This window comes from Aspergillus homomorphus (assembly GCF_003184865.1).
Source record: "Aspergillus homomorphus CBS 101889 unplaced genomic scaffold BO97scaffold_24, whole genome shotgun sequence".
Classification (NCBI taxonomy): Eukaryota; Fungi; Ascomycota; class Eurotiomycetes; order Eurotiales; family Aspergillaceae; genus Aspergillus; species Aspergillus homomorphus.
Window position 1 is genome coordinate 47,144 of NW_020291910.1, and position 11,418 is coordinate 58,561.

The window sequence follows — 11,418 nt, forward strand, 5'->3', positions numbered from 1 at the left end:
GGCCGAATCGGCCTTTCGATGTCAGAACTCGTAATCAGTCCGATGGGGTGGTGGACCAAGTGGATCTCCCACTACTAACCATCCGGCACCGGCCTTGTTCATCACTCTTTTTCGGGTTCTCATTTCATTCTCCGCGGCCAAAATGAGTCTTTTTACCTTTCTCCTCATTGGAGTGCTTTTTTCTCTTCTTCTCTTAGTTCGTTATCTGCCGCTATCGTTCACTATGTCATGGTTTGGGGGGTTTTCTTCTAATATTACTATTTTATTACTATTTATCCGCCCCCGTTATATTGCGCCAGAGCAGAACAAGTTTGTCTTGGGAGGCGAAGAAGGACTGGACTTCGGAACAGGCTTCCTCTGCTCCTTGCATTTATCTTCTGTATCCAATCTTTCGCGTTCAATTGTCTCGTATATACCTCACTTTGAATCCCCCGGAAAGACCCCCTTCTGATCCCGTGCAACTATTTGCAGCAAACGAAACTGTTGCCCTTCTCCGTGGGTAGGCCAGATTCCGCAGGCTTACTGTTTCCTGTTAAGCTAATTCAGACGCCGAATCCCCATAGTGCCCCCTTGGAATTCCAAGCTGTGCCCTGATTATCGCTGATCATTTGGCCTGCACCTGTCCGAGGCTTTCTTCTTCATATCTCATTCCTATGGGCATCTGACCTGTCGCCTGAAACCTAGGCTTGCTGGCTCCTTACAATAGCTCTTGTCCTAACTCTTCCTTTGGCTCCTGCATTGAGCATCCCCAATTGCATCATGGCGACAGTCACCGAAGTGAGGACAGAGGTTCTTGCTCTCCCGCTCAAGTCGGGTCCCATCACAGTAGATCAAGAGGAGATTTCGAGGTTCGACCTTTCAGATTTACCGCTACCACCGCCATCCAAGGAACCTACGGAGGTTCTCAATGTGGATAAACCTACGCCGGATTACCACGTTCCTCGAGACCCTCGTTTGATCCGGCTAACGGGTGTGCACCCCTTTAATGTCGAACCACCCCTCACAGCATTGTACAATGAAGGTTAGTGGCTCTTGTCATCTTCCTTTGGCTACAGAGCGTCCCATTCTGATATACACTCAAAGGTTTCTTGACTTCGCCGGAGTTGTTCTACGTTCGAAACCACGGTCCTGTTCCTCTGGTCAAGGATGAAGACATCCCTAATTGGGAGATAAGTATTGAAGGGTCAGTACTATATCCCACGGAAAAAAAAGCACTGTTAGTTGACCTGAAACCAGTCTGGTTGAGAAGCCACTCGTTTTGAACTTCCGTCAGATACTGCAGCAATACGACCAGATCACTGCCCCCATCACCATGGTGTGTGCAGGAAACAGACGAAAAGAACAGAACACCGTACGGAAATCCAAGGGCTTCTCATGGGGCTCGGCCGGCTTATCAACGGCGCTCTGGACTGGTCCTATGATGGCAGACATCCTGCGCAGTGCTAAGCCTCTTCGCAAAGCCAAGTATGTTTGTATGGAGGGAGCGGATAAACTGGTATGTTCTCGTCAAGAATGAAAAGCTATTGACCACTAATGACTCTGCGGTAGCCCAACGGATACTATGGCACATCCATCAAGCTCAACTGGGCCATGGACCCTAATAGAGGAATCATGCTTGCTCATAAGATGAACGGGGAGTCACTTCGTCCGGATCATGGACGCCCGCTCAGGGTGGTTGTGCCAGGCCAGATCGGTGGCCGGAGTGTCAAGTGGCTGAAGAGGCTGATACTCACCGATGCACCGAGCGACAACTGGTATCATATCTATGATAACCGCGTTCTGCCGTAAGTCCTGCAGTCACCAAATAAGCATACCCACTGGCTCACCATCTTCAGGACAATGATCTCACCTGAAATGTCTGCGAATGATCCCAATTGGTGGCGTGATGACCGTTATGCGATTTACGATCTCAATGTCAACTCTTCTGTGGTATATCCTCAACATAAGGAGATGCTTGATCTCTCGTCGGCTGGACCGACGTACACTCTCAAAGGGTATGCGTATGCAGGAGGTGGTAGAAGACTCACACGAGTTGAGATCTCCCTGGACAAAGGGAAAAGTAAGGCTGTCGCCTGGTACTTTCTGCTCAATAAAAGCTAACTGATTTTTAGCATGGCGGTTAGCAGACATCACATATGCTGAAGACAAGTACCGCGAGTTCGAAGGCGATCTATTTGGTGGTAAAGTTGACATGTTCTGGCGCGAAACATGCTTCTGCTGGATTTTCTGGTCTCTTGATATTGCTGTACCAGAACTTGCAGACAGTGACGCCATTCTCGTCCGCGCAATGGACGAGGCCCTAAGCATCCAACCTCGCGACATGTACTGGTCTGTCTTGGGGATGATGAACAACCCCTGGTTCCGGGTGACCATCACCAAGGAGAACGGAATGCTCTTTTTCGAGCACCCCACCGATCCTACTGGAGCTGGTGGCTGGATGGAGCGTGTCAAGAAGACGGGAGGTGATTTGGCAAATGGCAACTGGGGCGAGCGTCACGAAGGTGAAGAACCAGCAGTCCCTGAGGTTGAAAAGGAGATCAACATGAAGAAAGAAGGTGTGACCCGTATGATTGGCTTGCAAGAGTTCAAGAGCAATTCCAGTGAGGAAAAGCCTTGGTTTGTCGTCAATGGCGAGGTGTACGACGGCACCGCCTTTCTTGAGGGTCACCCTGGTGGAGCTCAGAGCATCATCTCGTCCGCTGGAATCGACGTCTCGGAGGACTTTCTTGCGATTCGTAAGTCAGCTTGTTGTTTTTCAGAAGCCGTTCGAAGACTAACATATCAGCAGATAGCGAAACAGCCAAAAAGATGATGCCCGACTATCACATTGGTACGATGGATAAGGCCTCCGTGGAGGCGCTCAAGCAGAACGACGCACCAAAATCAGACGAACCGCGCGCCGAGTTCCTTCAATCTCGATCATGGTCCAAGATAACACTCACCAAAAGAACGGACGTATCGTGGGACACGCGTATCTTCACTTTCCAGCTGGAACACGAAAAGCAGACTTTGGGTCTACCCATCGGTCAACACCTTATGATCAAGGTTCCAGACCCCTCCTCCAGCAACGAGTCTATCCTCCGCTCGTATACCCCCATTTCTGAAACCAGTCAACAAGGGACGATGGATTTGCTGGTCAAGATCTATTTTGACACTCCCACACAGAAAGGTGGTAAGATGACTACTGCCCTCGAGAAACTACCATTGGGGTCTGTCATCGACTGCAAAGGCCCGACGGGCCGGTTTGAATACCTTGGCAACGGCAAGGTTCTTGTCGGCGGCAAGGAGCGATTTGTGCGCTCATTCAAGATGATTTGTGGAGGAACCGGGATCACGCCCGTCTTCCAAGTCCTGCGTGCTGTCATGCAGGACAAGGAGGACCCCACCACCTGCATTGTTCTAAACGGCAATCGACAAGAGGAGGACATCCTCTGCCGCGCAGACCTCGATGCCTTTGCAGCGATGGACGACAAGAAGTGTCAGATCATACACACCTTGACTCAGGCTCCCGATAGCTGGACCGGTCGTCGGGGCCGCATCGCGGAAGATATGCTCAAAGAGTTTGCCGTCAATGACGGGGAGAGCATGGTTCTTGTCTGTGGCCCGGAAGCCATGGAGAAGTCAGCCCGCAAGATCCTGCTGGCACAAGGATGGGCAGAGGCAGATCTGCATTTTTTCTGATTTTGGCCTATTTCGATAAAGTTGTCAGTAGAACTATCTAGTATGGTATAATGTCCGTAGCATGAAAATACGAGAATGTTACCATAGATGCATACACGTCAGCCTGTAGATGTCACTAGGGATTCTACCAGCTAGCAGCAAGATTTCCACCCCGTGCCGGACGGCTCTACGCTGTAGAAAATTAGACATGCCAAAGGCAAACACAGATCTGGCAGACCTTCTTCGCCATACTTATCTGTAAGTCCAAACCACACTGAGTCGCTCATCGCCGACAGCCTCCATCCTTGTCCTTGTACCTTTCGACGATCACTTCCCGACAGCCATCAATCAAGCATCGTCATTCTGAGACTCAAATCAAGAGACTCTGTTATCCTATAGTGCTATTTGACCGAATCCTCTATCATTTCAGTCGGCTTCACATCAATACAATGGCCCTCAGAATATTACCCTGTGAATCTCGAGCTATGAGCAGAGGAATACAAGTAACAGCTTACCTCCTAGCTGATTCCTCGCCTTAGATACCATTGGCTCAGTACTGGCAACGCAGAACTGCATCGATCCCTCAAGCCAGAGTTACATCTTGATGAATGCCTGCTGTCCAGATACAATCATTGGTAATCAGCATATGTTGTTGTCTGGACGATTCCACGGCATGACTTCTTTAGTGCCTATTCCATCTGAGTCTTTTGCGACGACACTTTCGCTCTGGAAGACCTACGGAGGGACTTCGACCTCCAGGCCCCACAGCCGTCCTGGCGCTGCGAAGTGCATAGCCAGGGGTGATCGCAACCACTGAAGCTATAAATCTTGAGTCTGATACAGCTGTGACGCATCACATGCTCCGCAATGCTTGATTGTTCTGTCATTCCTGCCTGTACTGCTGCACCTTCAACTAAGAGAAGGTTGGCTGAATCCATCACAGTTGAGAGAGATGAAGAGGTGTTTGCAGTTCTCAAGAGCTGGGGAGGTTCGTGATTCGAGAAGCAGGGAGGTGTCACCGAAGTCATCCAATCAACCTATTTACATTCACCAACCCCCAAATCAGCTCGCCTAGATCAGAAATACATGACTGATATCACCGCCCAGCCTATCCAGCACTTCAATAATACGCCTTCACCTCCAACCGCGCCAACAGATGATCAAATACACTCCTCGGGCCCTCCCTCTCCAACGATCGCGCTCCGAACGACAATTCCGGAGCATCATGAACCCCCTCCACCCCTCGCAGATACGCCAGAAACCCAGCGACCTGCTTCCGAAACATGACGAACAACCTCTTAACCTCCTCGACGGCCTCACCCCTCACGCCCTCCCCACCATCCACCCTCGACAACGGCGCAAACTCCAAAATCGAGCCAAAGCACCCATCCAACCATCTCCTCCCCTTGTCTACGACCCCCTGATCCGTGTCTTTCAGGAACATCGCCCCAAGCATCTCATCCAACACCCGCTCGTGCATCTCCCGGAGCCGCTGCACAGACCCCGCCGCCTCGATCGTCCCGTCGATATCCCCCCGCTCCAGACACGCCTCCACCCGCGCGAGCCGGTCCTGGAAGCGCGTCCACGCGGCCCCGACGGCCACGTGGAAGCAGTAGTCGCTCACCGCGAGCACGAAGTGCTGCGCCTCGATCCGGAAGCGCTGGTAGATGTTGTGTGTGTCGCCGGACAGCGAGATCCGGGCTGTCGAGTCGCGGATTAGCGTCTTCACGACTGAAACCATGCGCTGGAGGCGGAGAAGGTGTTGGAAGAGGATGTCGTATTTGGTCAGTGAGGTCGGCGTGAAGATCGTCGCGAGGACCGGCGTCGCGGGGGTGTAGATCAGGCGGAGGAAGTCGAGCGCTTCGAGCGCGTGCGGGTTCTTCGCGCGTTGGATCTCGGCTGGGCTGAGGGAGCGGATGGAGAAGCTGAGATGGGTGTGGGGTTCCGGTTTGTTGGTGGTGGTGGTGGTGGATGAGGAGAAGGAGAAGGAGGATTCCTCGAGAAGGCCGATGAGGACGAGGCGGAGTTCGGAGCTGGCGGGCGGCCAGGTTTCGCGACTCCGGGTTCCCAACCGGAGACCCGTGTGGACGGCGGTGCGGACGACGCCGTGTTTGCGCTCGCCACTCGTCATTTCTGGGTCGAAGAGGGCGTGCGAGAGGCGGGTGGTGAAGAAGCCATCCCCTAATAGTTGGAAGCGCCATTGGAGGGTGAGATGGGTGCGTAAGTTGTGTTCTTTGAAGAGCATGTGGAGGCAGGAATAGTCGATTAGGATGGCCTGAGAGGATAGGAGCGGCGCGAGGGAAAGGTAGGGGGAAGATGTCAACTCGGGGCTTAGGTCGTGGCTCTGTGAGTGCGGAGACTCAAGGTATACTGGTTGGGCTTCTTCGATCAGGCGTCCGAGTCGATTTTGCGATAGAGCTGCCTCTTCCGGTAAGAGTCCTGCTGTCTTTGAAGACCTGTCGATATCAAAGAGTTCAAACGTTCCCTCGATCTCGCTGGACTTCTCGGGCGTCAAAGCATCAATTGTCCGAGTGGCGTGTGGTTCGAGTGATTCACCTTGATTGTACTTCAAAATTGCAGAACGAAGCCTCGCCTCATACTCGGATGCTTTGCTCTGAATCCTTTCGATATCCAACCACGTGCCAGCACAGTCCAGCTCAACAGAATCAGCACGGTAAGTTGCATGGCTTGCAATAGGATGTTGCGGGTGGGTCAGCTTAAGAAGCCGCAAACTCCGTCCAGTTTCAAAGATAAGCTGTGCTTGATCCGGTGGGACAAAAGAGGGCATCAGGTCAGGCAGGAATCTATAGTCAACTCTTGTGGCCTTGGATGAGAACCTATGGCTGTCCTCAAGCGTCTCACGAAGCGCAAACGCTCTCCCGCTGGACGCTAACTCGATTGAAGTCGATGTCTCAGGGCGAAACCCAATCCAGGTTTCCACATAAGTAAGCCAGGGCTCCATGACCCAAATGACAATCTGCCGAAGGAGAGCCTCCATTTGGCCGTACACTTGCGCGAAGTGTGCCGCTCGTTCAAGGACAACGGAAATCAGTTCGGCCTCAGACACGGCTCCCTGGACAGCGTCAACTATGTTCGCCAGAACATGCACTAGATCCCCGCATTGTCCGAAGAGGCTCTTGACCTGGAGAAGAGAAGCAATATAGGTCGCATGTCTGGCAAGCTGCTTTTCAAGGGTATAGATGATAACTGCTGCAGCGCTAGAGAAAGCGCCAAGCGTCGATAGCTCATTCGACTTGACAGGAATCTTATCCACAAAGCGTCGGATCTTCTGCATCTTGGTCCCGCACTGGATCAAGTCGTTTGTCACGGCATTTAGAGTAAGAGCGGTTACACCGGAGATGCGAAGATTGCTGTGCACAGCCTCGAATACCTGACGTTGTTCATTGTAGCGGAAAAATATGGAACCCCAGCCTAGTCCGAGTCTGAACAGAGCCTGAAAAAAGGCATCATTACGAACAATGGATGTCCTCTCGGTAATGTCGTTCTTGGCATCATTGTGTGCCAACGCCGCGTCGAAGCCTTTTGCGCCGGACTCGCTAAAGTATGCGGATACTGACTCGCGATGCGTTCGATCCAGGAACTTTTCCCAAGACCGGAGAGCAACCCCATTGTTCGGTTTGTGCAGAACTGTATCCAGAGCCCAAATGTCTTCAAAAGATTGCTCTTCATCTTTCGCACGTTCCTTGTCGTCATCTTGATCTAAGCTCGTTCCAAAATGACTCTCACTCGAGGTATCCAGCGTCGGCAGCAGTGCGGGTTCCGGATCAGAGAAGTCGGTGTCGAACACATCGAGGTCCGGTATTCGAGGCGCATCTTTATCGAATATATTGAGCGGTAACTTGAAAACTCCCCCGGAGAGATCTATTCAATGTTTCAGGTAGTCAGCCTCGCCCGCGCCCAGCCTTGTCGCAACGATCGCACGCACCTGGTAACTTCTCATCCCACGGGAAAGATTCCAACGGCTGCAGACATTGCAGGGTGAACTCGGAGATCCTCCACAGGCCCTCGCTGGAGAACGGGTCCCTACTGTACTCCTCCGAGTCCATTTTCACCAATTAGACACGCGATCGCCCGCAACGGCCCTCAGCGCAAGCTTACCCAAAACAAAAGTGACTGTCGTCATGGAGTTGCGACGCGTTGACAGCGCGAGATCATGCCTCACTAAGACCCGAAATGGGTTAGTTCCTCCCCAGGCTACGCCCGGGCCACCGCTTGTTCGGGAAACCGAAGCGGCGGCCGCGCAGACTGGAAGGAATTCGCCCGCAGCTAAGCTGCGTCTGCAGAGCAACAGCAAAAGCTACTTGATCACATCTTGATTGCCCCTCTCCCCTCGGTGACCTCGTCGATCCGCTTCGTTTACACGCACAATCCACATCCAATCGCCATGCCCCCCCGCAAGAAAGCCAAGCTCACACCCCCAGGCGGTACCAGCGAACCCTCCTCCGCAAGCGCCGCCCCGGGGGAAAGCCAGCCGACAGCGGATTACGACCCGGTCACGGACCCTTGGACAGACGAGCAGGAGACGGCCTTATTGAAGGGACTGATCAAATGGAAACCCGTCGGTACGTCGGTCAAGCTTCCCACCCCTTTCCAATCAATGTCTTCTCCGAGCGTCGCGATCTGTTGCTGACCCTCGACATTACCTACCTCTCAGGCATGCACAAACACTTCCGCATGATCGCCATCTCCGAGTTCATGAAAAGCCAAGGATACGCGCCCGCCAACGCAGAACATACTCGAATCAACGGGATCTGGAAAAAGCTCGGAACGCTGTACAATCTGCCCGCGCTGGATGAACGTGTGGGTTCCCAATGCCCCTCAGCTAGCTGTTTCCGTCTGCCACACAACACACCCCACTAACCAGGCTTATATGTGTTCGATAATAGGAAGATTCCCTGATCACCGATACCTCCGATGAAGTGGACGGCACCCGAGAGCTCTACTGCCCGTTCGAGCTGCCCGAGGACGAATACGGCGAGCTGATGTTCGAGCGTAGGTTGGCGATGGAGGGATCCCCGTCGCCGGATCCGAGCGGTCCTGCGGAGTCGAGACGAGGGAGCACGGTGGCTGATACGGATGGTGCGTTTTTAAATTGGAACCAACCCTGTCCCCCAACCCAACTTCAAGCGCTGGAGCTCCCGATTGAGTTTCTGAATATGTACTGACTGTTCTTCCACACGCTATAGAACCCCGCTCGTCTCCCGCGCCATCCCGAGGCAGGAAACCCGGCCGCGTTGGACGACAAGCGGGCCGTGGGACGCGCTCGTCACGGTTCCAGGTGGAGGTCAAGCCCGCCGAGAAAGGGTCGGGGAATGGCGAGGAGGAAGGCGAGTCTGCAGAGGAGTCGGAGGAGGGCGACGATGACGCCTCTGATGCTGGGAAGGATGATAGCGATGTCGACGATGAGGCCGATGGCGGCTCGCCTACCACCCGGAACACACGCGCCCAGACCTCGCGTTCGAAATTGAAGGAGAGGAAGGGCGCGGGCGCGGGCACGGGCACTAGACGCGGCGGCCGGAGACGCCAGGCTTGAGGATATCGCCCCGTCTGGGTTTGCGTTGCTTTTCTCTCTCTCTCTCTCTTTCTTTTATCATTGCATGGATTGATACCTGGTGCTTAGGAGTTGGCGTTGAGGTAGGGGTTTATGTGTCAATGTACTATTACGGTTTGCTTGTTGCGATGTTGGTGGTCTAATGGAATACACAGCCGAATGTTGATTCTGTATTGACTGAGACATGGTCTCAATACAGACTTCAAGGGTGTTGAATGTCACTGTCATTGTACTGTACATGCACTCACATATACCAAGATCCAAAAATACAAGGAGATAATATAGTATCGACATACAATGGGAGGACGTATAGGAAATGGGAGTACACATTTAGTCTAGTCATTCACAGGCTAAAGGAAAAGAACAAGGTATAAAGAGGGAATTGTACAGGCGTAGCTCAATCCCTTACAGACGCGACATGATGGCCTCGGCATACTCGTGGGTCTTGGCCTTACCGCCAAGGTCACCGGTGAGAGCCTTGCCCTCGGCAAGGGTGTCGAAGGTAGCCTTCTGGATACGAGCGGCGTGCTCGGTGAGACCCATGTGCTGAAGCATCATGATACTGCTCAGAAGCAGAGCAGTGGGGTTGGCAAGACCCTTGCCAGCAATGTCGGGGGCGGATCCGTGGACAGCCTCGAAGATCGAGCACTCGTCACCAATGTTACCGGAGGGGGTCAGACCGAGACCACCGATGAGACCGGCGCACATGTCGGAGAGAATGTCACCGTACAGGTTGGGCATGACCAGGACCTTGTCGTTGTAGGGAGCGGGGTCGGTGACGATCTTCAAGCAGGAGTTGTCAAGAAGCTCGGCATCGAACTCGATGTCGGGGAACTCCTTGGCGATCTCGCGGGCGAGGTTGAGGAAGAGACCGTCGGACATCTTCATGATGGTGGCCTTGTGCACGACACGGACCTTCTTCTTGTTGATGGAGCGGGCATACTGGAAGGCGAAGCGGAGGACGCGCTCGGAAGCCTCACGGGTGATGAGCTTGATGCTCTGCACAACACCGTCGACGACAACGTGCTCAATGCCGGAGTATTCACCCTCGGTGTTCTCACGGATCAGAACGGTGTCGACGTTGTCGTAGGGGGTCTTGTAGCCGGCAATGGAGCGGCAGGGACGCACGTTGGCGAAGAGGTTGAAGGTACGACGGAGAGTGAGGTTGAGAGAGACGTGTCCCTTACCGACGGGGGTCTATGATGCACGCCGATTAGCCAAAAATTTCCGTAGCGGTGTCCAAGCCATGCGGGACATACAGCGAGGGGACCCTTCAGGGCAACGTAGTTCTTCTGCACACTCTTGATGGCCTCGTCGGGAATGGCGGTCTTTCCGTCCTTCAGGATGGGGGTGACGTCGACGGGTTCCCACTTGACAGGAGCCTGAATGAAGTATAGGTGAGTATTGATCGATGCGACACACGGATAGTCGAGTATGGGAGAGCTTTACATTAGCGGCAGCGAAGATGTCCTTAACCGACTGGGAGATCTCGGGGCCGATACCATCACCCTCGATCAAGGTGACAGTGTATTTTCCCTAGAACAGAATGGTCAGAACCACAAATTCATAGACTTTCATATGAATGTATATGCGAAAGGGCGAGAAGGAAAAGCGAGTCGTGGATAGGCGCGGCGGAAGTTGCCGGACCAAAGGCCATGGACGGGGCAGGTATGGGAAAAAAAGTTCAGGCGGTATGCCCGGGGCGCGACGACATACATCAGAACCCTTCTGTCCCTTGAACTTGGCGACGCGCTCGTCGGCAGCAGCGGAGTAGGAGCGAAGCTATACAAATAGTCAGTTTTAAGATTCACCTTGGCACAGAACGGACCAGGACAAAAGCTCAGTCGGATCCTTACCTGAGAGAGAGGCGACGCAATGCGAGGGGACACACGTGTGGTCCGCAAGCATTGACGGGCGGGAGCAACAAAGTTCCTGGCAGCGATCATTGTGACAGGTGCCCGATAACAACGACGGACAGGTAAAAGGGGTAAAGATTGAAAAGGGTGGTGAAGAAAGAGGGGAGAGGTGAGGAAGAAAAGAGGAAGTAGAGGAGAGAGAGAGAGAGAGGAGAGGAGAGGAGAGGAGAGATGGTGGATGGGAAGGATGAGAAGGGAAAGGCGGCGGGCGGGCGGTCGGTCGGTGTCGGTGGGTTGCGGGCGGACTGGCTGGCTTTGTTGCAGACTTGC

At 53.5% G+C, this 11,418-nt stretch overlaps 4 protein-coding genes across 4 annotated transcripts; 2 read left to right on the forward strand and 2 right to left on the reverse strand.

Moving 5' to 3' along the window:
• Positions 1 to 480: 480 nt before the first annotated feature.
• On the forward strand, positions 481 to 3,755 carry niaD (nitrate reductase NiaD). The gene is made up of 7 exons (XM_025692800.1): positions 481 to 1,021; positions 1,084 to 1,183; positions 1,237 to 1,495; positions 1,549 to 1,784; positions 1,836 to 2,059; positions 2,112 to 2,735; positions 2,789 to 3,755. Exons 1-7 carry the CDS (start codon positions 760 to 762, stop codon positions 3,679 to 3,681), a joined length of 2,598 nt encoding a protein of 865 aa, XP_025550257.1. The 5' UTR covers positions 481 to 759; the 3' UTR covers positions 3,682 to 3,755.
• An 831-nt stretch (positions 3,756 to 4,586) lies between these two features.
• BO97DRAFT_392570 (tubulin gamma complex associated family protein) lies at positions 4,587 to 7,762 on the reverse strand. The gene is made up of 2 exons (XM_025693874.1): positions 7,607 to 7,762; positions 4,587 to 7,542 (listed from the first exon to the last, which is right to left on the reverse strand). The coding sequence occupies exons 1-2, from the start codon at positions 7,725 to 7,727 to the stop codon at positions 4,781 to 4,783; spliced, it is 2,883 nt and encodes a 960-aa protein (XP_025550258.1). The 5' UTR covers positions 7,728 to 7,762; the 3' UTR covers positions 4,587 to 4,780.
• Positions 7,763 to 7,957: 195 nt separating this feature from the next.
• BO97DRAFT_104635 (uncharacterized protein) lies at positions 7,958 to 9,331 on the forward strand. The gene is made up of 4 exons (XM_025689858.1): positions 7,958 to 8,243; positions 8,336 to 8,481; positions 8,568 to 8,760; positions 8,868 to 9,331. The coding sequence occupies exons 1-4, from the start codon at positions 8,066 to 8,068 to the stop codon at positions 9,212 to 9,214; spliced, it is 864 nt and encodes a 287-aa protein (XP_025550259.1). The 5' UTR covers positions 7,958 to 8,065; the 3' UTR covers positions 9,215 to 9,331.
• Positions 9,332 to 9,388: 57 nt separating this feature from the next.
• BO97DRAFT_406341 (isocitrate dehydrogenase (NAD(+)) IDH2) lies at positions 9,389 to 11,351 on the reverse strand. The gene is made up of 5 exons (XM_025695398.1): positions 11,089 to 11,351; positions 10,949 to 11,014; positions 10,682 to 10,768; positions 10,492 to 10,614; positions 9,389 to 10,429 (listed from the first exon to the last, which is right to left on the reverse strand). The coding sequence occupies exons 1-5, from the start codon at positions 11,176 to 11,178 to the stop codon at positions 9,638 to 9,640; spliced, it is 1,158 nt and encodes a 385-aa protein (XP_025550260.1). The 5' UTR covers positions 11,179 to 11,351; the 3' UTR covers positions 9,389 to 9,637.
• Positions 11,352 to 11,418: the final 67 nt, after the last annotated feature.

What these genes read in the sequence shown, in the direction of transcription:
- niaD (XM_025692800.1), top strand. Translation starts at nt 760, where the DNA reads ATGGCGACAGTCACCGAAGTGAGGACAGAGGTTCTTGCTCTCCCGCTC. An exon ending in CTCCCTGGACAAAGGGAAAA is followed by an intron (nt 2,060 to 2,111) that starts GTAAGGCTGTCG and finishes ACTGATTTTTAG; the next exon opens with CATGGCGGTTAGCAGACATC. An exon ending in GGAGGACTTTCTTGCGATTC is followed by an intron (nt 2,736 to 2,788) that starts GTAAGTCAGCTT and finishes ACATATCAGCAG; the next exon opens with ATAGCGAAACAGCCAAAAAG.
- BO97DRAFT_392570 (XM_025693874.1), bottom strand. Translation starts at nt 7,727, where the DNA reads ATGGACTCGGAGGAGTACAGTAGGGACCCGTTCTCCAGCGAGGGCCTG. An exon ending in GTGGGATGAGAAGTTACCAG is followed by an intron (nt 7,543 to 7,606) that starts GTGCGTGCGATC and finishes AACATTGAATAG; the next exon opens with ATCTCTCCGGGGGAGTTTTC.
- BO97DRAFT_104635 (XM_025689858.1), top strand. Translation starts at nt 8,066, where the DNA reads ATGCCCCCCCGCAAGAAAGCCAAGCTCACACCCCCAGGCGGTACCAGC. An exon ending in GATCAAATGGAAACCCGTCG is followed by an intron (nt 8,244 to 8,335) that starts GTACGTCGGTCA and finishes CCTACCTCTCAG; the next exon opens with GCATGCACAAACACTTCCGC. An exon ending in TGCCCGCGCTGGATGAACGT is followed by an intron (nt 8,482 to 8,567) that starts GTGGGTTCCCAA and finishes GTTCGATAATAG; the next exon opens with GAAGATTCCCTGATCACCGA.
- BO97DRAFT_406341 (XM_025695398.1), bottom strand. Translation starts at nt 11,178, where the DNA reads ATGATCGCTGCCAGGAACTTTGTTGCTCCCGCCCGTCAATGCTTGCGG. An exon ending in TTGCGTCGCCTCTCTCTCAG is followed by an intron (nt 11,015 to 11,088) that starts GTAAGGATCCGA and finishes CTATTTGTATAG; the next exon opens with CTTCGCTCCTACTCCGCTGC. An exon ending in ACATCTTCGCTGCCGCTAAT is followed by an intron (nt 10,615 to 10,681) that starts GTAAAGCTCTCC and finishes TACTTCATTCAG; the next exon opens with GCTCCTGTCAAGTGGGAACC.